Raw genomic sequence first — 24,864 nt, forward strand, 5'->3', positions numbered from 1 at the left:
CATTCACGCTCGTCTGTCTTATGACCATGCGACTGACCTCGGTTTCAAACCGCTTTCATAACGATAGTAACAATTTTCTGGATGTTGCCGTACCTCAACGAAAATAAGCACAACATACAAGCCTGCATCGCCTTTGGAGTGAGCACCGTGACCTTCAAGTTAGTATTGATTATTTTTTTACCTCATGTCAATGATAGACGCTGAGAATGTTCTTTATAATCAGTGGCGACCCTTTTCATTGTTCCAGCCTTCCTTCGTGCCCTTCGCCCCATACCATCCATCTGGTGGTGAGTTTCCCTTTTGACTGCACAACTCTAAGTCAATGGGTTGGAATTAACCACACGACAAGGCGAATAATGCGACTGCTACATACCAAGAAGCTAAAGTTAGAAACACCCACGGGCGTGCGACCTTATGCCATCTTATCTCACCGATGGCTCGCAGACCATGAAGAAATATCTTTCCAAGACTTGCAACACACGCAAGTTTCTCCTAGCGAAGGCTCTAATCATGCCGTATGTCATTTCGTTCGAGCTTCTGCTTGCTGACATTTACCATCAATTCACTTCAAGGAGCCCATTTTCCCTTCCAACGTTCAAAGCAAACAAGGCTTCACAAAATTCAAAAGAGCGTGCGAGCATGCCTTCCGAGCTCGTCTCGACTATATCTGGATTGACACTTGCTGCATTGACAAAACCAGCAGTGCCGAGTTATCAGAAGCGATCAATTCCATGTATGCATGGTATAGGGACTCCGCTGTGTGCTACGTTTACTTGCACGATGTCGGTAGCTATGAGGACCCCCAATTCGGTTTCGAAAACGCCGAGTGGTTCCAAAGAGGATGGACCTTACAAGAGCTAATCGCTCCAGATAATGTATATTTCTTCAACAAGTACTGGACGAGAATCGGGAGCAAAGCGACCTTTGCGTCTATCCTGAATGAAATCACCCACATTCGCCAAGATATTCTGCTGGGTAACCATCGCCAATGCGAATCCAGTATCGCGGAGAAGATGTCATGGGCTGCAGGACGAAAGACACAGAGAATAGAAGACAGAGCTTATTCTCTGATGGGGTTATTTGGTATCCACATGCCCATCATTTACGGAGAAGGAGACAAAGCTTTCAAGCGCCTGCAGCTCGAGATCATGAAATCATCGGATGATCAAACCATTTTCGCCTGGCACGATTCACTGGCACATCCACATTCTGTCAGAAATCGCGGATTGTTGGCATCTGCACCTGACGTTTTCATGCGGGCTTCTCCGGTCGTTGCCATTGATCATTCCGATTTTATCAACATTCTTCCAGGAAGTCGCAGCCCCTTTCGCGGACTACCGCGCGGTTATTCCATTTTGAATGACGGCATTCACATCACTCTTCCTATGAAGCAAGTCGCAGATGGGTGGCTTGCCGTCCTGAGATGCAAAAGGCAAGGTCAGAAGCTTCCGTACGGGATCTACTTGAAAGAAAGATCTGGTTCCGATGATTTTCTACGGACTTCGCCCACAAAGCTTATACAACTCGAGTCCGCAGATCTCCAAGGCCTTGCTCCGCATACAATACGTATTGCGGTCGACCATCACATACTACCAACTACTAAACGCCGACAATTCTTCACTTTTCAGTCCATAGGTCCTGTTTGGGAGCACTGCAGTCACTATGCCATATGCCCTAAGCCGGGAGGCCATGATGTGGGTCAGGGGACTGGCTACGAAGTTCTTTATCCCGACACTCGGAATTGAGCTTTCAAATAATATGCAGTGTGGCTGCGTTTACTCCCAGGGCCCACATGGCGAAGTAACGGTCCTTCTCATTGGGATCGAACATCACCGTCCTTGGGTACATCTCCTCGCAGATGCTGGCCTTCACCGATACGTCGACACTTCGCGACTCCGCCGTCGACCCCTCTATGAGGCCCCTCTTATAACTTCCCCTACTTCCTCGCAATCTGACAGCCAAGCCAGTTTCATTTTTCCTCCTGCACTACCTTCCCCTACTTCCTCCCAATCTGGCAGCCAAGCCAATCTCATTTCTCCTCCTGCGCGACCTTCCCCTACTTCCTCCCAATCTGATCCTGATTTTCCTTCTGCGTCGTCTTCTCGTTCACTGTCTCTCTCCTGTACTTCCACCGGAACCCACAGGCCCAGAATTCCACAGAGGAACTTCACCGCCCCTTATGCTGCGCAGCTGCGCGCAGGTGGCACTGGGTGTCCTGTGTGTGCTATAATTCAAACCTACTCCATCGATATGGATGGCATCAGGAATCGCAGGGTTGATTTCGTAAATGAGACTGATGTCAGACAAGGTGATTGAAATCGATATTCGAAAGGGACAAGTTTGCGTCTCTGAGGCAACGCTTGATGTTGACTATGTTATAACGATAGCTGTATCTGTCCCCGAGTCAGAATTTTGATTTAGTACCAAATTTTACCTAGAGTACAAGTAATACGTATACTAATACTCCGGGTATCAGTGCACGACATTCCAGTACTTACACTAACGAGATTTGTATGGTATTGACATAGCCCATGTGCCTCGATTATAAAGGATTCCGTTATTTTAAACAGCAAGAGTGGTTCCTGTGGGCCAGTACCATTGGTCGAGTTTGAAAACAGATCACAGCCTTGACCAAGGAACCACAGGACCCTTGATATCAGTGGCTCTTTAACGTCAATGCCTTGTGTAGGTCCCGAGGAAGTGCCACATTGACTCGATCGAGGCAGACCCCACTAGTTCATGAGCCTTGGCGCCCGGGTATTTGGAGGTCCCCCGAGGCTGAAGTTTCGTGCGCCTAGTACCCCATCTCAAACCGGTGCTGAGTGTCCATATATGATGGTCGCTCAGGGTCCTCCAAGCCATACAAGAAACACATAAGAACAAGAACACTGGCCGTTTCCCTTCTCACAAGAATATCATGCCCCTCGAATCGCCTCTCAGTTTCTTCATTAGCGCCTCTGATTCCTCTCGATTATCATGGTCGCATTTTAACCTCGATATCGCGTCCGGAGTGTCCATTTTTTTCGGAGGCAAAGCAGCCGTATCTGCATTTGCATTACAACCGATGTATGGTCGTATATGGCATGGGTGGTACAATGCACCTGGATGCCATGCAATTGTGTGGGAACTGGTTAGAACAGTGTTGCAGGGTCCCTTCTCATTGTATTCAGAGAGACTCGCGCTGTCCCTCGGCCTAGATGGCAAAGAAGGACCAAAATACATTGCATCGCGGTCAGGAACGGTCATGCAGCATACTCGCCATCTCGCCTACGTGCTTAACAACAGCAGCTGGAGGGGCAAGGAGTGCAAGCCAGTGGTCGTGGGTCAGAGGATAAGCCCGACGCCCATGCAATTGATGATCGTGGACTTCAAGAAGAAGGTGCCGACGGGAAATGACACGCTACCTCCAAGAAGTTCTCGCCACTCTTCATTGCCCATGATCGCCAGCGCCGCTAGCATCGCAGCTTGCGCCATGTGTGTTAGTGTTGAGGACTGGTTATCCTTCAAGATGATTCTGCTTGGGATAATCTCCTCTGGAATCACTTCTTCCATCATGTCCACTGGGAATATAACCCTTGAACGGCTCAAACCGGCACATGGTGTTCCACGCGGAGACGGCATGCTACTATCGGATACTCGTATCGTGATATTGAGAGGCAACGAGGAGGATGTTAACGCTGTGACCAAGGGGAAACTGCGACTGGAGCTCAAAGGAGGGGGTTACACCGTCCTTCTCTGCGCGTTCATAGCGTTGTTGCAAGTTACCCTACAGCTCGTCTTCATGCCTTTCGGATCGCTACCAGGACAACTCATGTTCCTGTTATCACTGCTAGTGTCTGTGGCATGCAATCTATATCTCTCAGCAAATGAAGACGAAGTGCAATCAAGTGCCCTCATCACCCTACTGAATACTCCGGAGGTGAAAACGTACCAAGCCAGTTCTAGAGCAACCGCTGCCGTTCTGGCGTGCTTAGCGCTCTGTTGGGAGTCTAACACACCACCTACGCAAGTCCTCCAGGAGATTGTCCCCATCAAACCAAAAGCGTGGAAGGCCTGGTCTGAGTTTGTCGTGGATAATATCAGGGAGAAGAGGACTCAATTCGTGTGGGGGAAGAACGAGTCAACGGACTGTCTGAATGATGAAGAAGATAAGCTTTTACTCGAGCTCATCGATGACGCTCATGCAGCGCACGACCAGTATATTAAGGATCACACTATCGCATAGCTATACCGGTATCTGCGCGGCTGCACCATGTGCATGATGCTTAAATCTACACAAATTAATTTACAAAAAATATGCCAAATTTCTCGTTCAGACCTTCTGCATGCATTGCTCGTGCATATACACTGGTTTCTTCCGCCGGGCTTGTGGGTCTGATGGTTGTGTATGTTCAAAGAGAATAAACACGTCAACTTGAACTTCAAGTTGAAGTTTGAAATGATTAGTATAACAAAAGTTTATGTAATACGCGTGCAGCGTAAACGAGTCCGACGAACATCGTGGCTTGTTTCCAACCTTCCTTGCAGAGTCCAGACCCGCCTATAATCTAGAAACAATTTAAGCCAACGGTCACTCAATACTGCGAGTCGTCGTGCCAGCCTGGCGAAATGTGTAAAGAGCCATCGCGGAGGCATCCTCAGTCTATCATGATACCAGCGTGCAGCAGTGAGCACACTAGAGTTCCTTCACTGCTGATGATCTCGTCAGATTTCAGACATAAGGGTGAGTCGATCAGCACGTCCTTTCATCTCTGTACGTGCAAGGTTGTAGCTACTGAATTACGTGCACTCCAAATGAAAGACTGCAGCTGCCATGGGAACTTCAAGTTTGAAAGCAGTCATCTCGACGCTGACGGTGATGACATCTGACATCTGAAAACAGGAGCACCTACTTGGCATCTACATGAATTTTCAAAGGGTGCAACGACGTCTCTGATAAAATCAGTTTTTGGTACGCGCTCTCACGAATCAGTAGCAACATCTGAGTGTCTTTCTGTGGTATCTAACCCTTTCACTTCGCATTTCTTCTAGTCTTACGAGAATTACATTGGAGATGTTCCAAGAAAGACGGGCCCATTGTCGCACTGGTATGTCCGCGAAATGCAGGAGCAAAAAACTCGTGCTGTTTGTCATGGTTGCACTTGCAATACATGACACGTTTGAGCTTACATTGTAGGGAAAGACAAGTAGACATGAGCAAGATCTGCTATGCTGCCACGTCGATACGAATCCCCACCGAAATGAAAAGCCCAAATCTAGGCGTTCTATGCAAAGCGTGGACTGCAATAGGGTACCAAGGTCGATGATGATAGGATGGAGCGCATATATGACACAACACTAGCACTTTTCGGCACCACTAGCACGAGATGGGCGATGGCTGTAGTACACGAGTCTTCCTCACTCCTGTACACCTCTTCTCATCTTTCCTTTGGGGGTATGAAGATATGCCAGTGAAGCATTGGGGCAGGACACTGAGTGTCTCATAAACCAGCCACGATAAGCTTCAAGTGCTCCCTTTCAACGATTATTTGTTTGAGCTCGTTGATGATGTTTATGCAAAGTACGACTAGTATATTGAAAATCACAATACATTGCCCAGCTTACCTTTCCCGAAGCGACGCAAAGATTGCTTTCCGTCGGTTTTCAATATTTTAAGATTGATATACGAAACTTGCCCGTTCTTAATTTGACGTTCCCGTTGTGACTTCATACAGACCATCCCCAGGACGCCATCCGAGCACCTCACTCCAGAACTCCAAGATTGGCTGCCATTCCTCCCTTGAGCTTGCGCGTGGCATACCCTCACCCGCACGCTCCACGTCCTTTACTCGAGAGAAACCCTTCCTGAATGCAACTAGCGCCTCGTCCTTGAGCTCACGTGGGCGGCGAAACACAAGAACAGGCGTCTCGCATGGTTTCGAGAGCGTTGGGTATGAGAGCAGCGGGCCAGAAATGGTGACGAGCGAACCAAAGGGCCGCACGGGGGTCTCTTTGTTGGTCATGCGCGACTGTGATGAAAGTTCTAGCTCGCGACGCCACCACTGCAGACATGCTTCAGCTGCAACACTTCCGCCTTGTGCGAATCCGAACAAGTGGATGCGATGTGGAGGCCATCCACATTCACCCATTAGATGGCCGAAGATATGCTTCAGAAGATTGAGTGCAGGGCTGGGGTCTGGTCGTTCGATGAGGTCGCCGAGCTGGTCGAAGGAAGGATACCACTGAAAAGCCTGTTCGTACAGGAATGGGACACTAGTATATTGTCAAGCTCAATGAACATACAATCGGAATGATCGAACAGACACTTACAGATCGGGTGCGCGGAGCGCGAGGGTGGCTGTTTGCGGGAGCTTGAGCGATCTCCCAAGGCGCGCAAAGGGGACGTTGGTGCCACCTGTTCATCGATAACTCGGTTCGGATTAGTTGCCCTAGCTAAGTTGTCCGACGCCACGCTTACCAAGCCCATGAAGAAGAATAAGGAGGTTCTCATCCGTTCCGTCGTCACTAGGGGCGTAGGAGAATTGCGTGGGGATGGCAGAGGCCTGTGGAGCAGGTTTTACGCGCAGAGAAGTGACGGATGCCTCCGATGCGAGGACGTGGATGTCTGAGGAATTCATTCAAGAAGAGTTTCTTCTGATTGTCACTCTGAACCACTAGTACTGTTATCTGATCATGACACGTGCTAATATACTGCATGAGGGTGCCTCCGGTCCATCAGATGAAAACAAGTTCCTCGTTATTACTGTGGGAGCCTACATGAATAATATGGCTACAATGTATTTAGAACGACACCATTATTGGAAGCTAGACACACGGAGTAAGTCTCAGCAGACGGTGAAGCAACGCTAACATTAACTACCTAGACACACGGAGTAAGTCTAAAGCAAGCGTTAACGTTAACAAGATGATAAATGAGACAAGAATGTGATCATACCTCAGCAGACGGTGAAGCAACGCTGAGGTAGAGTGGAAACGGGGAAGGGATTAAATACAGGAATGTCAAGAAGTCCGAGACGGAAAGAAGCGACTGATACACGAGGGTGATATAAGATGTCGAAGGTGCTACGAGTCGATAAGAGTCAAGAAAGGAAAAGAGAATTCATAGTATGTCCCGGAGGTTAAATGTGAATCCTCCGGGACCGTGTGGGCGCACTCTTCTGTCCTCTTTCGTCCTTATCGCCAATAACCATCACCGGGTTTTGTGGCTCTTCCCGTTTGAATTTGAATGGACCACTTAGCGGCGAGCCGTTGCATTCACTTGTGAAGGTTCCACAGAGGCAAATTAGATCCAGTAGTCAGCAATTCATATACATATCAACATACTTTTCAGATGCAAGTGCAGCCTCAGGAGACAAAATCGTAGGGTAGTGCTGCTTTAACATTCTTTCGTGGAGTTTGGTCAGGATGTCAGCACCATGCGGGAGGCCAGCGCTAGCAATTCTTTGAATAAGCATCGGAAAGTCCTTCGTGACAGTGGGAGTAACAATGTTCTGGAATAAGATTTCGATTTCCATCTCAAGAATGGCAGGAAACCTTCAAAAGACATGTTAACATCCCGATGGTAGCGCACATGCATGACTGACTAACCTGGATGTTAGAGACGAAGAGAGTTCCTGTAGGACGTTGTGCTCCGTTAGACTAGAGCGTATCGCAGCAAGCGCTTTTGCCTGCAATTTATCGTGTTTGATCTAGTACAATCCCCAGTATGGGTCCACATAGAGAATATCGAAGGTTACACGAGACACACCTTACATGCTACGCGATACATAGACTTCGGAGAGCATGGTGGGGCCCCGCCGAGGCTGTGATGTCTCGCTGACTTGGTTTGCGATCGCAAAGGTGCGAAAATCAATCTCATCAGTATACAGATAGTCTAATAAAGACCGCCAGCTATGCAGAATTAATGAGTAACATAACCTAGTGCGAGGCTAGTGAACCGCACGTATTGAATGCCGTATCCATTACCAATACTCTGCGGCTTGGAATGATACGTTGCGCCCCTTTGGTAGTAAAGTCCTTGATTGATGCGGTTCGAGATACTCGTTCCGCAGAGACTCCTGCACACCTTTCATCTTCAAAATATCAAGTTAAGGTGGGTATACTGTGCCAGGATGGGTGGAGCCACTCACTGTCTTGTACATCTTCGTCAGTCTCTTCCTCCTCTTCATCGAGGTCACTATCGGATGCATAACCATATTCATCAAGGGAGATCCCTCCCTCACAGGTGTGATAGTCTTGAAATTCGACCACAGCAGAATCATTGAACGAATTTTCGGAAAGTACTGGAAGTGTCTCCTGAACTTTACTGAGTTTGTAACAGAATTTTGAAACGGCTTACAGCTACTGAAGTACTCTGAACCGGTGGTGAGGGCTTCGTCATTGGCAAACAATGCTTGAAGGTTGGTAACGTTGCCCTCGCGCTTCGATCGAACGGAGAATAGGTGAAATTGGGTGTCAATAAGTTCCCCGATAAGCGACTTCCTCAGTAGAGCATTAATCCTCGCCTGGTTGCCCCACATTGTAGAGGAACAGTACAAGCTCGAAGGGAAATGGTCACCTGGAGATAGAATTTTCGAGAGACTTCGATAATATTGAGGATGCCGTATTTAGGTGTCCGGGGTAATACTTGGGATGAACAGGTGAACCGAACAACGATCGGACCGAGAGTGTCGTGTTAAACTTATATGCAAATGATGAAGGACAAAGGGGAAGGACTGAGAAATGAATGGAACTTCTGTGCATACATAGGAAGACAAGACAGTGATCGATGCACGAAGACAAGTTCTGCATTTGGGCATTGAAATGAATTTCCGATGGGACGTTCGACAAAACTAGACCTCCTCTGCTGCACGAGACTATCAAGTCCTATGATCACTATGGCACCTCGTGGTATAGCTGTTATCATGTGTATCACTGATTGTGTCAATATGAACACATGGTCGTTGACTATACTTATATCCTTTCAACGATATAAGTACAAGTGATCCATCCCCACAATCCGCAGAACCACGCTTGCAATCAAGATGGCCACACCTGTCGACTATGGCAATTTGGAGTTTACTAGACCCGCCAAGCAGATCAAGGCCGTCAACTTGCCAGCGGTGCCGCAGCGCATTTTCGATGGTATGAAGCAGTATGAAGATGCTGCTCGAGGTGTGTGGTCATTAAATTCTTGGAAGTGCACTGTGATATATCTGGTTCGCAAGGCTTTAGTACCTCAGGCTTTGAGCGGACAATCAAGGATGCCAATGGAAAACAAGTTCCAGGAGGCATCATTGTTGCGCACAGACCTGCAGACGCCCAAGTCACTCAGCTGTATCGCATGCCAACAGATCCTTCCAGTACCGAGCTGAGCCGGCTCACGTACTTTGATATTGGTTCTGGCAGGACAATATCGGCGTTCCGCGGAATTCTGGAGGATGACTGGCGGGGTGTACGCAGGCGTGGAGGAGCCATCATGGTTATGGATCTCAACGGAAATGAACATTTTCAACTATGGCACGTAGCCACGTACAGCTTAAGATCCTGTCTGACCAAAATCGCAGGCGTTACTGGGAGGATTCTCTCGCTGACCAAGTTCTTCCGAAAGTACAAGGAGAACTGGATAACGCGCCTGGCCTGGGACGAATCGAGAGATTGACTCACGATGACTATAGATACGGCTCAATTGTTATATCTCAGGCAAATAAGTATGTCTGTCTTCGTTCATTCAGTTCGTATCTGATCGAATCTCGCGGGACAGCTTTATGGCCTTTGCGTCGAACAAGGAGAACAACAAGGACACCCTAGTATATGTTACCAGGCTCATAGACTCCAACACGGGCGCAAAGGCAGACGCATCTCCCTTCACTCTGCCCTCACGTTTAGTCGCACCAAGCACTGGGGAAGGGACGACCATGTACAGCCCGCGAAGCTTTTCCCTTGACGACAAGTATCTGTTGATCACAAGACAATATGGCTCGAGTTACAATGCCCTTTATGTTGTCGACATCTCTGGAGAACAGGCATCACCTCCCAAGCTAATCGAGTTCCCAGGAGTGACAGAGAAACCAGAAGATACTGCGTTCGGCGGTGTTGTATTCTCCCACAACGTCAATCTACCCCACTTGATCTACTGCACCACAAATGGCTATGGTGATTTTACCTCGGTCGTCGCTTATGACCTTGACACGGCATCGGTCACTCACATCACTACTTCCGGTGCCGCAATTCAAGCCATACGACCAATTTTATGGGAAATTGAGGACCTCAAGGTTACTAGCGACAATATTATATTTACCGTCAATGTCGAGGGATGGACCTCCCTCTTTTTCATGCCTCTATCTGGGTCTTACAAGAACACGGTGATCGAGGTCAAGGTTACCTGGGAAAGGGGTTGGCTCACCTTCCAAACGAATGATCTCAATGACAAGCCGTACGAATTAACGCTGCATCTCACATCATACCACTCCAGAGGGCGTATCACCTACTTCGATCTTCTACCATTGTTGAATGATGTCAAGAAAGATGAAAATGGTAACGCCTACGTGGTCGCTTCTGTCTTACCATATGCACAGGCAGCGCCACCTACGGTGGCACATGAAGTTCCGCCTACGCTCATCAGATATAAGAGCTTCGATAACTTGGAAGTCCCTGCCATCTATTACCACCCGGTTGGTCAATCTGTGACTCCGGTCATCATCCACATTCATGGTGGCCCGGAATCTCAGGCTACTGCCAATTACCGCACGTTAGTCATGATTTTTACTTAGCGCAAATTGTAGGCTGACAGAGTTCCACAGACCTACGCATAGTTACCTATTGAACGAGCTGAAAATTGCTGTTATCTACCCCAATGTGCGCGGAAGTTCAGGATATGGCAAGAAGTACATGGCCGCGGATGATGTGTTGAAACGCGAAGATTCTGTCAAGTACAGTACATATACACCTTTTCGGTGACAGACGGCTAATGTTTGCTCAGGGATATTGGAGCGTTGCTTGAACACATCGCATCCAACATGCAAAATGAATTGGATTCATCCCGCATTGCTGTAGCAGGTGGATCCTGTGAGTAGCCTTCTCGTGATCCCTACAAAAAAAATTAACCCTCACCGTTTGAAGATGGTGGATATATGTCTTTGGTGCGATATATCTATCTTCTCAACAGGCACCTCGTTCTCACGTCCAGGCACTGCATATAGGCGACTCTGACACATTACTCCTCAAAGCTCGTCTGCGGCATTGAAAACTTTGGAATCGTGCACTGGCCTTCGTTCCTGGAGAATACTGCGGATGTCCGGCGAGCAGCACGCAGACGCGAGTATGGCGATGAGACCATCCCTGAAATCAGAGAGTTCCTGGACAGGATCTCGCCGATCAACAACACTTCGAAGATCACGGTACCCCTCCTGATCACCCATGGCGAGAATGATACTCGAGTGACTGTACACGAAGCTGTTAGCATGTACAAAACTGTGTCGAAGAATGTGCATACCGAGCTCGTTATCTGCGAGATGGAGGGGCATGGTATGTCTTTTCGTATATGTCGTGTGACGATACTAATAGGTGGTGGTCTTTTGTAGGATACAAACAGAAGAGTGTGATCGAGTTTACTAATGCTGCTGATATCTTATTCTTGGAAAGATACCTCCTTGCTCAGTCAAATTTGTAACGCTCGAATACTCTCATGTTCTATTTTCTAACATACCAATAAGGAAGGTATCATTAGTTGTGCGAACAAGACTTAAGAATGACTTCGTGGATGACGAAACTGAGGAGTTGTACGAACCAATGTCTTTACAGCCTCGACCAGGTTTGCGACCAAAAATACTGGGCGAGCAGTCTAGGACTGATTGCGACCGTGAAGACCGAGAAGTAGGCGAGCTACATTATACCCTGAGAGAGCGCTTGAGTTCAACCCTTCCAGCGAGGAAACGTGATGCAGGCTTCTAGTGGAAGGAGGGAAAGGTCGAGAGTACCGTCGAGACTCCGGCTCATGTTGATTTCTGGGATGGTTCTAGCGATGACTTACTTGATTCCTGCAGATAACATTGAGCCGTCCGAAAATTGCAAAACGTGGCTTCCATGAGGCGCGCCCGTTTGTAATAATGTACTATGGGGACAGATGAAGAGTGCGAGTGTAAATATCTAGTTCTTCCGGCGGAATGAGCAACCTGCAAAAGTTTAATGCATTACAAAACATCGTAATCGGATAACATACCCTCGGTCAGTCTTGCCTTACCACCCGTAGGTTGGCACAAGACACTTGCACATGAGCCACAAAGAACTACTGATTGCGCATGAGAGAATACAGTGGTAATAGCAAAGCACCCTTAAAAATAACCGGGTGAGATTAGTGGTGTCGGGCCTAGCGCGACGGGACGCACCTGGGCATTTTACATCCATGAAATAAGAGTTGGGGGATTGCACAAGACGCTTGAGTTTGTGCTGTTTGCGTTCATATTCTGCAGAGGGGTTCAATAGATCGACGGCAAGAGTCTAAACAAAGTTTTGTGAGGATTTCGGACAAGCGGAACAGACGTGCAGCGTACCATTTTGATAAGCTTTTGGTGTTTTCGTTTGTCAAAGTTGTTGAATAGCTCGAGCAGTACGCTGGCCAAAATGATGATGATATGCCCAGTAGGGATTTAAGGTTTGAGCGGAGATTGAACAAATCTTCGGGATTACCCGCACTAAACGAACGATCCGGCTTCCACTCTAGCATCGATATTCTTCCGTACCCGAGCTCGAACAAGGATCAACTTAAGGGGACGATGCGATGATATTCCAGATAAAACAATAACACTCGGGCTATGCATCGGATTTCAAGACGTAAACCTATCTTGTGCATCTTCTCGTGTCATCAGAACGAACTCACATGTTCTTTTTGTTCTTGCTTCGTGACCGTTTATGGACGATGCTCTGCTGGCAGCGTGGCCTTTAATTTTAAGCTCACACCTGGAACGCATATAAAGGTTAGTGGACAAGTAGCCTCCCATATGTACTATCCTTTCGGGTTTTGACAACCCAATTACTAACAGCTAGGTTCGTTAAGTATCTGTTGACTTCCGTTTCTTCTTCCACTAACCTGCTTCATGTCCCCCTTCTTCGTCTAGTCTGTTAAGTGAGCCAGCTTTCTTTCTTCTCTCTGAGAGTCTCGTTTGACATTAATATCAATTCAGACGTTTCGGTCTTCTGCTCACATTCAGTCTCGTTGTCTGAATCAGAACTCAGTACTACTGAGACTATCATATTCTCACGTTTCCTTTCAGCGTGCATCACCTGTATCTATCATCGCAAGACGATTATTACCACTCGATCGATCTTTCCAATCGCTTCCCCGTCCTTGACTGCTATTATGACCGCCACATCCAGCCTTTCCATCACTCTTGCTCAAGCTATCGCTTATCTCACTCGACCTCTTACCGTTACGCACCCTACTACGACCACCAACAAGCTTCAGTCTGCGCTTGAGGCGAACTTGACTGCACTGTTCGCCCCGACATGGACTCCCAATGAACCACTTCGTGGTTCCAGCCAGCGTTGCCTCACCCTCTCCCCTAATTGCCTCCCTCCACGTGCCATATATACCGCATGCCTCGCATCCAATGTTCAGTGGTTCGACTGGATTGCATCCTTGGGCGGACGTGAGTTCGACTTTCGTGTCGATCCAGGATGCATCTCTGTGCAGTTCGAGAAGGGTACCAAGCTCATTACGATCTGGTCGGAGGGACCGATCGCTAAGGCTGTGTCCGTCGCGCATCATACGCCTTTTAGCCAGCTGCCACCCAACAACTCAAGGTCTAAGACACTTGCCCAGCAGCTCTGGGAATATGATCGCACAGAGGATGAAGAACTTTTCGCCTTGCTTGCTGATGAAATCAGTGCACCCACTTGGATGATCCCTATCGTTGACCGTTTCCCTACTCCTGCACGTTCTAAATCGTCCCTCTCTACTATATCTACCGATCTGTGCTCCAGCCATTGCTCGTCTGACTCCTGTTTCTCTATCACGGCTGCCTCCACCTCGTCGCCTAAGAAGAAGAACAAGCAGCTATCCCAACTTACCCGCCACGAGAAGACAAGGCAGCTTCGTGTCTTTGTAGACACCTCCAAGACCGAAGTTACCCCCTACGATGGTGGCAAGACCACTGTCCTCACTGGCGGTGTGATGCTGGGAGCTGCACCTCCCAAGGGCAAGAGCGGCCCTTCTATTTCTGCTCGGCGCCACGCACAAACAGCTATACTTCCCTTTACCACCCGGCCCACGAACTTCCCCACGGGATGATATTCCTATACGCCTATTTACGCTCTGCACACTCCACGAAAGACAATCCCACTACCATACGATGCCATCTAACATCTACTATACCATCTGTACTGCATCTATTACTTTGTTTTCATAACCTTGATTTAACACAGGGTGTAGCCTTTTAATTTTTCTGACTTGGACATGGCTGAATTCATCATGGCACTTTCATTCACTACCGATTTGTTGTGTTAGCTCGTCGTCCTCGAGAAGCCTGACCACAAACATATGTCATGCATACCGGATAACCCGTAGTACGCAAGTGGTTTTTCCCCCCTTCTGTTGGGACTGCGTACGATGCTATAAGTACATGGGAAGTTGGGAACGTCATCAGGATCCTCAAAGATCCATGCATCATAATCAATTCAGCTGTATAAAATAGCGTATTTTAAAACTCTAGCTATGAGCCTCAGCTAGACGCATTGTAAATGTCTCGAGGCGGACAGTTCCCGGATCCCGGCCCTGGTGCGCCTCCGACATTTTTAGCGCAAAGGATCTGTTTTGGTGATTATCATAACCAACTGCAAATCATATTTGCGCCAACACCATGGCAAGACCTCATGAAGAACTATACGAGTTGTGCGATTGCCTCCGCTCTGTTAGCGTCGAGCTTGATTCATACGAGCCTGAATCCCAATACTCGCCAATCATCGACTCATCAGGAGAAGAAATGGGCGAAGTAAAGACTCAGACCCGTGAAGTATTACCCGGGTTGCGGTTTCTACGAGAAGAGGTGAAGCGAGACCTGCAAGTTTTCCAGAAGGTGTGTCCAGGAATGTTGTCGTTCATTCAATGATTCTAATCGATGTGCAGTAGTTTCTTGATGACCCAGAATCGACGTCTCTTCCTCCTCTCTCTACCAATGCACCATATCTTGTTGCAGTGTGGAGGGAACTACTTCAAGTTCGTGGAGCTGTTGCTATATACCGGACATTCCACACCGCCGCTCATCCTCGGGCCTCCCGTAAGCCCAAGAATGGCTCAGCCAAAGGGCATAGCGTTAAGGTCGATGTGGTCGCTGATAACGGGAGACGTTGGATCAGAGTCAATACGTGAGTTCATCCAACATTTCACCTGGAATAACTCTGGATGATATCCCAGGATAAAGAACAGTCGCATTTTAATGGACTTTCGCGAAATGGACTCGTATCTCACCAGCTCTGACGAGGACGACGGCGATGGGCACTCTTCTCTGAAGAAGGAAAATCTGATACCCCAAGAGTTTGACAATTCCGTGCTGCGTATGGGTCGTGAACTTCTGGAGGCTGCAAGGGCAAATCCTCATGGTTCCAACGAAATTCCTTCGGTTACCATGCGTCTGACCCGACTGAATCCTTCACTCTCCGACGAACCCAGAATCGCATACACAATCGAATGTCTCCAGAGAATGGGCATAGATGTCCAATTAGGCGAAAGGCAGGGCATCGTAAAGGAGACGGACGACATTTCTGCGCGACCAACAGTTTTGGAGCCCACCGCTCATATCAACCTTGATCTCTCAGCGTTGATAGCGCTCATCTCTGACACCACTCACTCTCATCTGCCTAGTGATCCAGAAGATGCCAACACACGATTCATCCCGCCGCAACGATACGTGGAATGGAAAAAGCAGCGAGTACAAATGCTTTCCAATTCTCCGGATGCAACAAGTACATGGGAGGACTCCGGAATCCACTCAAGAGTGTTGGCAGAGCAAGCCCAACAAGAGATGAAGAAGGGCCTCTTGCAAGATATGCACGACCGCTTGAGATCCATATCCCCTACTCTGCAAAATATCCAATTTTGGACGACACAGGAGGCTCGCCAACGTTGTCTTCAGATCGTATTCAAGATCGCGGGCACAAGAGAACGTCAGCGTGCTGGAGTACTGCTCTCTTGTTCCACGTGTTCTGGAACGACTACCATATCCACCCATAATCAATTCTGGGTGCATTCACGATACCCGTCTAATTTCATTCCATTGATACCTATCAGATTGTACCCATCTTCCGAGCCTGATACTACTTCTCTCGAGTCCTTTCAGCCAAATCCTTCGTCATCTTTTATGACGTCCCTTGCATTGACCTGTCGGGATATACTATCCCAAGAAGACATCTCAAGACTTCGGGAATCACAGAGTCCACCTGGCCACTCAGCTGCACCTTACTTGAGCAACGATGAGGGTGACATCCCACCAGCAGCAGTTACTTTAGCAAACCCAAAGCTCACGGTCCACACGGTCCAAAGCATGCTTTGGGGAGCAACACTTGGATGGACGACATTGACCACAAATAGATCCAGTGTGAAAGTGCTCCTTAAAGAGATGAAACGATCCGCTGGAGGCGGAGTGCTGACCCACGAGCCCCCTAATGAAGATGACACCGCTCGCGTGTCCGAAGCCGCAATCTGGATCGTGAAACCACGGAGCTTAGCTGAAGGATCGCGATCGGATTACTGTAGCGAATGATATCAATGGGGAAAATGATGGAACACAGGTTTCTATGAATAATGACACTGGCAGCGTCCGACTAATCGGAAGCAAAACCAAAAATACATGTACGGCCACAGAAAGCCTAGACATCCGAGGTAAGTAGCCGAAAGTTCGAGAAACAATTTATGATAAAAGATAGCAAGATGAGTGCCAGATATAGTGGTAGGAAACAAGTCCCAGTAGAGCCATGTGATTGAGATATTCTCATGCAACAAAGGGCCGAGCTGTCGGCGTCTCAGGTCGGGCTGTGAGCGGTGTAGTGGGCCGCGAGAACTCGGAAGCAGCTGTCTCAAAGGATGTCGTCGAACTTGAGCGCGAGTCACCCTGTCGTTGATATGAAGATAGTAGTAGCGAGCGTGATGATGATGGCACTTGAGAATTTTTATCAGCTCTGGATGGGGAATATGGAGGTGATCCGGATGTGACAGAACGTGCGGTTGTTTGTCCAGCCTCATCCGCAGCAGCACTATCAAAGACAGGACTTCCTGTTGTCTCTCTCTCTGGTGTGCTAGTACTAGACGGGTTGCGAATATCGGCTGATAGTGACCCACTTGCTTGGTCTGGCAAACTCGATGTGATGACGTCGAAGTCGGGCGGTGGTGCCATATTAGACCTTGATGCTGAAAATGCTACAGCGTCTGGACCGTATGGAACACCGAATCTTTCTAGTGCATTCCTGGAGGTGATAAGTTTAATTTGCTCAGGCGTCATGCCACCTTTTGGCGCCCGGAACTCCGAGCGCATAACAGTATGTGTGAGAGGTGCCGATATTGAGTTCAAAGAGATGGTCGACGGGGATGTCATAGGCGTGGAATGATCGTGGGGTCGGAGAGCTTTCAAAAGCGTCGAATTGGAGCTCGAGCGATTGCGCCCATGTCCACTAGTTGTTGATGCCACGGAGAGGGATGAAACGTTACGAGTATGTTCAGGAACGACAGCCCTGTTATGGATCGAAAGAGGCGGGTATCGTGATGAGCTGCCAAATGGTTTGAAGAGGAAGCTGAATCTAGAGCGCCGATCAGGGGAAGTATTATTGATGGAAGTCTCTGATGCAGGAGGCACATCAGGTAACGTGTGAATAGTGTCTTGACCTACAACCTCAAAGTATGGAGGCGCTTCTCCTCGTGGATCTTCGGACGTTTGTGTAGTATGCAAGGGTAGGAGTTCAGAATGACTTCCTTGCGAGTGATGCGACGTGCCCAAGCTAGCAAGGTCTATGCTTCGTCTCATTGACACGTCACCAGAAACGTTATATATAAGATTTGTGGCAGAGCTGTCCGCTTGTGCGGTACCGTGTGACTCGAGGTCAAGACCACGATGTGTCCCTTCTGTTTCAGGGTGTTCCTCGTCTTCTTCCAGTATTGGCATAGGATCGTGGTCGTCCTCCGTCTTCGGAGGTGCTCTATAATATTAATGGTGTCAAAAGAATGTGGGTGCTGCGGGCACGCAAGCATGCACACCTGAAGAGAACAAGCTCCTGGTCGCCCGGTTCCAGCATGTAGGGTGGAAGCGATTTTGTGGATATCTGACTTGGAGTCCGTGCGGGCCTCCGGCGTCTTCCAGGGCGAGTTGAGGCAGCCTGACCAGCAGGTGTGCTCGCCACCGCGACTGCGCCGACTTCCCTGTTGGTGGCCCGCCTGACACATCCAACCAGTGTCAGCACGGCAACGACGACTGCAAGTATCAATACGGGTATCTAGATATTTGGTTCTTTGGTTTAAGCATGCCTTTGGCGCTGGGGCTCGACGGAGAATAGTACGCACCCATACGCTTGCAGAAATGCTGTTCCCGTCGCTTCCATTGTCACCTGATGCGCGTCGCAGCACCTCGCTTGTTGGTCTTGCAGATACAAATTTGGGGTATCGCACGGCTGAGAGAGTGAGCCAGAGGAGCGTGCGGAGACAAAACGGCGTTCGACTCGGAGCAGATGAGAACATACCGCGCTCAGGGAGGTTATTCATCGTGGTGTCGTGAAGAAATTGTTAAATTATGAGTAGCATGCAGTGCGGTTAGAGCGAAGGAGATTTAATGATAAATGAAGTGGTAGTAAGACAACTAAAACTTGCACTACTATACTCATGCCGAGGCTGTACCTAGCAGACAAGCGCCCGTGCAAGGTCCCACCAGTGGTCTCCAATGATCTCACACTGCCTAATTGATGATTATGCTCAACTCATACCCTAAAAAAAGAACCCGTCTCAAGGGTAGTGGACAGGAATGTCTCTCCCACCGGAACTACCGTTGGATTGTCTCATACTAGTGACCTGATAACGTACGTTCGTGACATAATTAGGATCGACTGTTCCTCGTCTCGGCCATGCAGTAAGTGCACAGTCCCAGGGAAAGTCACGGTTCATTAACATTATCAACATGCTCTTTACAGCCTGCATACTCGCTTTACTGAAGTGCGACCCGACGGGCATGTACTAGGCTTTGAGATCCGAAATCTCTTCATGGTCACAATTGTTTCGCAACAATTTGGAGCTTTTGATGGAGCAAGCTGCAATGGGGAGTGCGGGGTTGAATCAATTATTCCCCGCTATTTTGGGCTTTCTCGTCTAGATTCTACGCGATGCAGAACGCCGCACAGCAAGTTATCAGGGACATTCACATGGTCTATCATTGATCCCTGACCGCAGCAATGTCAATTCGATACTCAATTTGACATGAGGCGAGTTGTCTGTCACTTACTCTAATTCTTGCACGACTTATTCACGGTTTCCTCGAGTTAGCGTGGCATATGCATGGAACTATTTGCAATGCAGTACCGAATGGGGTGCGATCGAGGTGTGTCAGCAGGGAGGGCAGGCGAGATGCGGCTACACGGTTACATGCTGATCAACTTGTATTCCAGCAGAACCCATCGGTTGAAGATGAAATTCAACCTGCTCAAAGCTCACCGGCCCGCTCACCCATAAATGTATGGGCACTGGCTGATTCTGATGCAAAATGTGAAATCAGTATGGTACGGTCGAGGCTGTCGTAGGGCCTACCTTGAATTTCATACATGCTGCATCGTGCCATGCATGGCTTGAAATACATAACTATTAGTTTGTGTCGGAATGAGCAAGTGACACATGATAACCGAGCAATCAGTAAATGAGCAACAGTCGGCATGCCGCCGAAGGCTATGATAACGCAAACGCCCACTGAGGGCTGCAAAGAGTTGCTCTTGTCATCCTAACACTAATCAAGGTTCACAAGAGAAATTTCAATACAACAGTACCAGCACCAGCCTTATTCTTGGCATGTTTTGTGTTCAATGAATTGTAAATGCAAACGGTTCAGTCTTTTGCATTGGCAAATGACTATTTTCTCAGGCTGCTATCAACTTGTGCATCCTAGACCACAAATGCAAATGGCAGGAATTGCATGCATGGGTTGACTGTCATCCACTGGGGAGTCACCAGCTCAAAATGATATGTCAAAAGTCGTAGTAACTGTCATTTGGGAGAAGAAGCAGGAGTATCAAACACCCCATTACTATAACCCCGAACTGGCTCACACCCAACTATCACAGATAAGGGCGGCTGACCTTGTATGATCGTATAGTACAATGGGTGAAAATATTAGTTAGCATCATATTGGATTCTGACGCGGTTCGATTGCTATTCCAAAGATGGAATGAAGTTTTTGATGAACCGCGAGATCTGAGAGAACTGTCAACATTTCCGATTCGCTTTGTATATCGGAAGGTCTGGCTTTGCTAGACCAGCGCAGACAAGGAGAACCCCCCTCGAAGAATTTGATAACGCACTTGTAAATGCACTCTAAATATAATGCGACAAGTTGATATTGTAAAATGTGATGGTCAGCGTGGTCCGATTGAGGCTGTCATTGGACTATCGAACTAAATCTGCGCGACCTCACGTGAGTGCAGGTGAGTACATGCGCGCCGAAATAGGATGCAGTGCATAGCTGCGCCATTCGTGTCCGGCTGCTGGAACAAGGAGGTGGCAATCAAGCGATACCCACGCAAATCAACTCACGTGAGTTGAAACCAAAACAGCGCCGTGGCCCGTGGCACAGATGACCCGCCCTTGTCATTCCAGAAGACTGTCGTATGTTCATAAGCGAGATTCAAACGCGACAGAGAATGGCAACTGTGTATGTTTGTTTGTTTCAGGTATTTCTTGTTTTCTGCTCTGGTCATAGGTCTGGGCGAAGTCAAATATCGCACAGGATATCATAGGTATGCTCTACTCCGTGGTCCATACTTCTTCTCCAGGAAAGCTGATATCTCTTGTGCTAGAAAAATTTATGACGTGAACATTGTAGAAAAAAAGATTTTATTTACCAAGCTCCTCAGGCGATTCCTGTGCAATCTGAGTGACAGCCGCTTCAATCATACTTGTACACGGACACAAAACATCAGCTCACCAGATGCCCAGCTGAGTGAATTGCCACGTTAGATGAGTTAGCAGGTCTTCGCCACACTCGCTGCCTCGTTGCTTGTTCGCCCATGAATCTGAAAAAAGCGTTAGTGGAACAGAGTTTGTGGCTAAGGGTAACGCACCCTTGTCTTTGGGCTTCCCTGGAATAATCCAACGTAGTTCTATTCGCTCGTCCACCTTTTCCAGCAGTTCCCATGCTTCACGTGCTCCTATACGATCTGCAAACACCAAGGTCTCATGTAGAGCTGACATCTTTAGCTTGACACCCCCTTGTGGATCCTCGCACAAGCCATAGGTAACATATAGCTGCAGGGTATCAGGATGCCAAGCCCCGAAGAACACAGAAGTCTTGAACAAGCGTAATGCCTCCTCACTTGTGACATTACTTAATACTTAGAAGTCACTGGACACGAAATCACGACTCACCGTGATGGCCAATGTTCGCGTCTGCTAAGAGCACCCAACATGAGCCCAAGCAAATGGGGCGAATAATCACAATCGTCAATAGCTATAGGGTCTACAAGAATGATGGAGGAGAATAATGAAGGGAAATTGACAGCCGCCAGTATCCTGCATTTATATTGTCAATGTTGGATCAAAGAATAACGCTAGCGATAACAACATACGAAGAACATCCACCAAATGAATGTCCAACAGCCACCAGGGAGCGGGATGAAAATCCCTTAGTCTTCCTGGATTCACTGAGAGTCTCCGGTAGAAGGTGTAGATGCGTCGGTAAAACCTTCGAAGATGCATCTTCCGGTAGATAGTATAACAAAAAGTGTGCAATATCCCGAGCGTTGTCTCGCCAATCAACTAGAAACGAAGGTCAACCTCAGCCTTTGGATGAATTGCGTGGGATGTCTCACATATGCCACTGAGATTTGACTCGTTGATTAGTGCAGTATCGCCGTGCTGAACAGCTTCCCAAGACCACACCTCGTCGATCAGAGAGGCTGTGGGTGACGATAGTAAGTATCGCAGAGTTGTTTCCCATATCTATAATACATTCAATGGCTGTTCTTGAGACACGAGGATCGGGTCGAATGAATGAATACCTCCTTGGGAAAACCATTTGCGTGAGCGAAGAACAGTGTCAAACCCCTCCTCCCATCTTGAACTCTCTTGACATATCGGTTAACGCAGTTCCATAACGGCTTCTCGCTTCTTTCTCCACCTAACTTTCCCTTCACAAAGCGTGCTTGTCGCTCAGTAATTTCAGTGAGTAGCTGCTGGATATCTCGTTTCCGTTCTGCGACATTCGTCGAGAATTTAGGGATCACAGGCAATGGGATGTCCGGAGTAAGTCTTGGACAACCAGCAGGTACGAGGTGGGTACTGACAACATAAGTGTCAGTTGAACAGCTCGTTTCGAGGCGACGGTAATGTAGGTGGCTCTTCACTATCACAACGTGTGCGAAAAGGCAAGAACGGCTTAGGGTTTACAGTTGTCCATGAAGGAGTTGGTTCAAAAGGGTATGTCGAAGTCATACTGACGGTCATTTGAGGAGTCGTTCGAACTTCGAGGCGGCCTGATCAAGAACGACCGTGACCGGTATTCGGATAAGCGTGGAAACATGGGAAAATTGGTGCAACCGCCGACGCCGCAGCCCACCTTATTTAGACACAATGACACAGTCAGGAATGGTGAAACAACTAGTAGGTGTTTTTGATTTTGAAAGCCTGCAGGCTGCTAAGCTCACAGGAAGTCGTGTCACATCTCAATTGATTGTCATGATCTAGCGTGGTGCAGGTCTCGCCATGAGAACGTATGGCAACCAAAGAACTTGCTAATGATTTAGCCTGAGACAAGGTTCTATCCAAGGACCGTCCATCATGTGTCCCTGCCAGGGATGCAGTCACTAGCACGGAAATTCAAATTACAGCTAGCAATAGTCGTTCATCTTGTCCGAGTCAGGCTGCCAAAGACGAACACCAGCGGAGTATTCCCGATGTCCGATCTCCAAATCTATTTTTCACGTACACTTGCTTATTGAACTTACATATCGGTTACAGCAGAAGCTCGAGGCAGTGCGGTTACCCATGACATGCATGACAGTCGATCGTAATGACTTTCCTTTTTCAGACTGTCGATGTCGCTGCTAACGTTGACGATGAGTTCAAAAAATTTACGAACCCGGGTACTTACGTTGGTCGTTGACCAACGATATAAATGGCGGCGGTGCGTAAGACAGGTCGCATTCTTTCCTTTCCTTTCCTTTGTTTTCTCTAGAGTCTAGAATACTCTCGTTCGTTCTTTTACCCTTTTTTATACGGTGTTGCGCTGGGTGCATCGGAGCCGTTGGGTCTTGTTCAGTTTTATTTCAATAGCATTCAGATTTCGGTCGCGCATTTATAATGTCTGGTGTTCGAAATTCTTCTGTGAGTCCTATACTGTTACTTCTACTATCGCATCCGAGACTCATCAAAGTAGGCTGGGTATGACGTACAGGAAGACATACCTTTTGCACGCGTTCCAGATCTCGAACGAGCTCAGCATATACGGCTTGCTCTCGAGAGGTTGGATCCTCCCCGGGACCATGAAAAGAGTCACAGCCAGAGTCTCACATCCTGTTCCGCCTTTTTTTCTTCCACATCTTCAAAAAAAGTCCCTCGACACAAGAGAAAATATCCGCCTCCTGCTCTGAAATTGGATGTACAGCATCCCGCGCTGCAACGCCTGGAGTCATTCATGGATCTCACTGTTACGGAGCTGGGAAGCCGACATATCAAGTCCCAACGTAGTCTGCCCACTCTACCGACTGTACCTCTTCCGGTACCCACTCACGCATACCGGTCTTCCATCACCTTCAACGTTCCGAGTTCCTCTCCCACTTCCACGGCAGCTTCGTCTCCTACAGCCACGCTGATATCTGATACAAACCTTTTGACCGTACCCTCTGCGCATCCGCCCTTGTCACCATTGACACCCCCGCCATTGTCTCCTTCAACAGCGAAGCGGAAACGTTTCTCAAGGTTGTGCCGCAAGTTTGGTGAAACTCCGCCTCATGAGCTCGTCTTTGGCGGGCTTCCTGTGTTTCTGTCTGTAGAGCCCAAGAAGGCTCGTGTGCAGAATGCTACTTGTTTCGCTCCCAGCATGCAGGAGAGCAAAGAGTCTCCATTGTCATGTAATCTGGACACCTCTAGCACCAGTGCTTTTGGAACGAGCTCGAGTGAGAATCTTCACCGACCCTCATCTATTTTCCTCGAAGACGCTGAGATACTGCCTCACATTTCAAGGCAGTATAGTACGGCTTGTATGCTGGAGAGGAAGGGCCGGCGGATCACGCAACGGAACTATGAGGATATTTTGAAGCGTTTGAGGATGCTTTGAACAAAGGCTCGAGTTATTCGTTTCATTTCATCTCTCCGGACCGGCTTCGCTCGCTGGTGGTTGGAATACTTATTATGATACTTATCGTAGCGTTGAGCGCCTTTTTTTTATCGCTTTCGTGATGTGTAATAATTTTTCAAGAGCGTAAGCTGATAGTATTATTTATTAGAGGCACGCACAATGTACATTGTACAGCAACATACAAATATAGTCGAATTTTGGCCAATCGCTTTGAATAGAGTATATGTAATATTCAAGATCTAGGAGATGGTTTAGCGATTGTTGTCAGCTCAAGCCTCAGATCATGGAGCCTGGTAGTTGGCATCACGCGTCAATTGCCAATTCGATCATGAAGAAGTGAAGAAAAGAAGATGGTTAT

The 24,864-nt window shown here is 48.1% G+C and overlaps 11 protein-coding genes across 11 annotated transcripts; 6 read left to right on the plus strand and 5 right to left on the minus strand.

The window, feature by feature from the left end:
- Positions 1–356: 356 nt before the first annotated feature.
- Positions 357–1,499, plus strand: F5891DRAFT_927605 (heterokaryon incompatibility protein-domain-containing protein; the record flags this gene model as incomplete). Its single annotated transcript, XM_041373902.1, has 2 exons — positions 357–485; positions 576–1,499. Coding segments are annotated over 2 exons (1,053 nt in total), but the record flags the coding sequence as incomplete, so codon positions are not given.
- Positions 1,500–2,773: 1,274 nt separating this feature from the next.
- On the plus strand, positions 2,774–4,253 carry F5891DRAFT_79571 (uncharacterized protein). Its single transcript, XM_041373217.1, has one exon. It carries the CDS (start codon positions 2,918–2,920, stop codon positions 4,223–4,225), a length of 1,308 nt encoding a protein of 435 aa, XP_041229206.1. The 5' UTR covers positions 2,774–2,917; the 3' UTR covers positions 4,226–4,253.
- Positions 4,254–5,437: 1,184 nt separating this feature from the next.
- F5891DRAFT_79664 (uncharacterized protein) lies at positions 5,438–6,684 on the minus strand. Its single transcript, XM_041373218.1, has 3 exons — positions 6,458–6,684; positions 6,310–6,394; positions 5,438–6,252 (listed from the first exon to the last, which is right to left on the minus strand). The coding sequence occupies exons 1-3, from the start codon at positions 6,615–6,617 to the stop codon at positions 5,682–5,684; spliced, it is 816 nt and encodes a 271-aa protein (XP_041229207.1). The 5' UTR covers positions 6,618–6,684; the 3' UTR covers positions 5,438–5,681.
- Positions 6,685–6,714: 30 nt separating this feature from the next.
- Positions 6,715–8,783, minus strand: F5891DRAFT_1017510 (uncharacterized protein). The gene is made up of 9 exons (XM_041360996.1): positions 8,339–8,783; positions 8,130–8,282; positions 7,943–8,072; positions 7,885–7,890; positions 7,748–7,853; positions 7,588–7,628; positions 7,324–7,533; positions 6,935–7,257; positions 6,715–6,823 (listed from the first exon to the last, which is right to left on the minus strand). Exons 1-8 carry the CDS (start codon positions 8,517–8,519, stop codon positions 7,119–7,121), a joined length of 966 nt encoding a protein of 321 aa, XP_041229208.1. The 5' UTR covers positions 8,520–8,783; the 3' UTR covers positions 6,715–6,823; positions 6,935–7,118.
- A 240-nt stretch (positions 8,784–9,023) lies between these two features.
- Positions 9,024–11,650, plus strand: F5891DRAFT_947008 (alpha beta-hydrolase; the record flags this gene model as incomplete). Its single annotated transcript, XM_041374710.1, has 9 exons — positions 9,024–9,153; positions 9,207–9,510; positions 9,546–9,689; positions 9,743–10,729; positions 10,782–10,910; positions 10,961–11,046; positions 11,101–11,120; positions 11,181–11,505; positions 11,562–11,650. The coding sequence occupies 9 exons, from the start codon at positions 9,024–9,026 to the stop codon at positions 11,648–11,650; spliced, it is 2,214 nt and encodes a 737-aa protein (XP_041229209.1).
- Positions 11,651–12,126: 476 nt separating this feature from the next.
- On the minus strand, positions 12,127–12,533 carry F5891DRAFT_1127086 (40S ribosomal protein S27; the record flags this gene model as incomplete). Its single annotated transcript, XM_041364150.1, has 4 exons — positions 12,127–12,152; positions 12,200–12,310; positions 12,366–12,477; positions 12,507–12,533. 4 exons carry the CDS (start codon positions 12,531–12,533, stop codon positions 12,127–12,129), a joined length of 276 nt encoding a protein of 91 aa, XP_041229210.1.
- Positions 12,534–12,991: 458 nt separating this feature from the next.
- On the plus strand, positions 12,992–14,322 carry F5891DRAFT_1017523 (uncharacterized protein). Its single transcript, XM_041360997.1, has one exon. It carries the CDS (start codon positions 13,337–13,339, stop codon positions 14,264–14,266), a length of 930 nt encoding a protein of 309 aa, XP_041229211.1. The 5' UTR covers positions 12,992–13,336; the 3' UTR covers positions 14,267–14,322.
- A 452-nt stretch (positions 14,323–14,774) lies between these two features.
- On the plus strand, positions 14,775–16,847 carry F5891DRAFT_79896 (uncharacterized protein). Its single transcript, XM_041373219.1, has 3 exons — positions 14,775–15,050; positions 15,104–15,339; positions 15,389–16,847. The coding sequence occupies exons 1-3, from the start codon at positions 14,835–14,837 to the stop codon at positions 16,731–16,733; spliced, it is 1,797 nt and encodes a 598-aa protein (XP_041229212.1). The 5' UTR covers positions 14,775–14,834; the 3' UTR covers positions 16,734–16,847.
- A 114-nt stretch (positions 16,848–16,961) lies between these two features.
- On the minus strand, positions 16,962–18,718 carry F5891DRAFT_977739 (uncharacterized protein; the record flags this gene model as incomplete). The annotated part of the gene is made up of 4 exons (XM_041376733.1): positions 16,962–18,159; positions 18,218–18,453; positions 18,521–18,627; positions 18,697–18,718. The coding sequence occupies 4 exons, from the start codon at positions 18,716–18,718 to the stop codon at positions 16,962–16,964; spliced, it is 1,563 nt and encodes a 520-aa protein (XP_041229213.1).
- Positions 18,719–21,046: 2,328 nt separating this feature from the next.
- Positions 21,047–22,642, minus strand: F5891DRAFT_1127089 (uncharacterized protein; the record flags this gene model as incomplete). Its single annotated transcript, XM_041364151.1, has 8 exons — positions 21,047–21,082; positions 21,138–21,208; positions 21,274–21,524; positions 21,578–21,721; positions 21,778–21,967; positions 22,021–22,150; positions 22,210–22,489; positions 22,515–22,642. The coding sequence occupies 8 exons, from the start codon at positions 22,640–22,642 to the stop codon at positions 21,047–21,049; spliced, it is 1,230 nt and encodes a 409-aa protein (XP_041229214.1).
- An 867-nt stretch (positions 22,643–23,509) lies between these two features.
- Positions 23,510–24,485, plus strand: F5891DRAFT_1185265 (uncharacterized protein; the record flags this gene model as incomplete). The annotated part of the gene is made up of 2 exons (XM_041366535.1): positions 23,510–23,533; positions 23,586–24,485. The coding sequence occupies 2 exons, from the start codon at positions 23,510–23,512 to the stop codon at positions 24,483–24,485; spliced, it is 924 nt and encodes a 307-aa protein (XP_041229215.1).
- Positions 24,486–24,864: the final 379 nt, after the last annotated feature.

This window comes from Suillus fuscotomentosus, assembly GCF_016647785.1.
Source record: "Suillus fuscotomentosus strain FC203 chromosome Unknown F5891scaffold_12, whole genome shotgun sequence".
NCBI classification, from domain to species: domain Eukaryota; kingdom Fungi; phylum Basidiomycota; class Agaricomycetes; order Boletales; family Suillaceae; genus Suillus; species Suillus fuscotomentosus.

What these genes read in the sequence shown, in the direction of transcription:
- F5891DRAFT_79571 (XM_041373217.1), top strand. Translation starts at nt 2,918, where the DNA reads ATGCCCCTCGAATCGCCTCTCAGTTTCTTCATTAGCGCCTCTGATTCC.
- F5891DRAFT_79664 (XM_041373218.1), bottom strand. Translation starts at nt 6,617, where the DNA reads ATGAATTCCTCAGACATCCACGTCCTCGCATCGGAGGCATCCGTCACT. An exon ending in TATTCTTCTTCATGGGCTTG is followed by an intron (nt 6,395 to 6,457) that starts GTAAGCGTGGCG and finishes ATCGATGAACAG; the next exon opens with GTGGCACCAACGTCCCCTTT. An exon ending in GCGCTCCGCGCACCCGATCT is followed by an intron (nt 6,253 to 6,309) that starts GTAAGTGTCTGT and finishes ACAATATACTAG; the next exon opens with TGTCCCATTCCTGTACGAAC.
- F5891DRAFT_1017510 (XM_041360996.1), bottom strand. Translation starts at nt 8,519, where the DNA reads ATGTGGGGCAACCAGGCGAGGATTAATGCTCTACTGAGGAAGTCGCTT. An exon ending in TGTATCGCGTAGCATGTAAG is followed by an intron (nt 7,629 to 7,747) that starts GTGTGTCTCGTG and finishes AGTCTAACGGAG; the next exon opens with CACAACGTCCTACAGGAACT. An exon ending in GCTGCACTTGCATCTGAAAA is followed by an intron (nt 7,258 to 7,323) that starts GTATGTTGATAT and finishes AACCTTCACAAG; the next exon opens with TGAATGCAACGGCTCGCCGC.
- F5891DRAFT_1017523 (XM_041360997.1), top strand. Translation starts at nt 13,337, where the DNA reads ATGACCGCCACATCCAGCCTTTCCATCACTCTTGCTCAAGCTATCGCT.
- F5891DRAFT_79896 (XM_041373219.1), top strand. Translation starts at nt 14,835, where the DNA reads ATGGCAAGACCTCATGAAGAACTATACGAGTTGTGCGATTGCCTCCGC. An exon ending in ACCTGCAAGTTTTCCAGAAG is followed by an intron (nt 15,051 to 15,103) that starts GTGTGTCCAGGA and finishes GATGTGCAGTAG; the next exon opens with TTTCTTGATGACCCAGAATC. An exon ending in CGTTGGATCAGAGTCAATAC is followed by an intron (nt 15,340 to 15,388) that starts GTGAGTTCATCC and finishes ATGATATCCCAG; the next exon opens with GATAAAGAACAGTCGCATTT.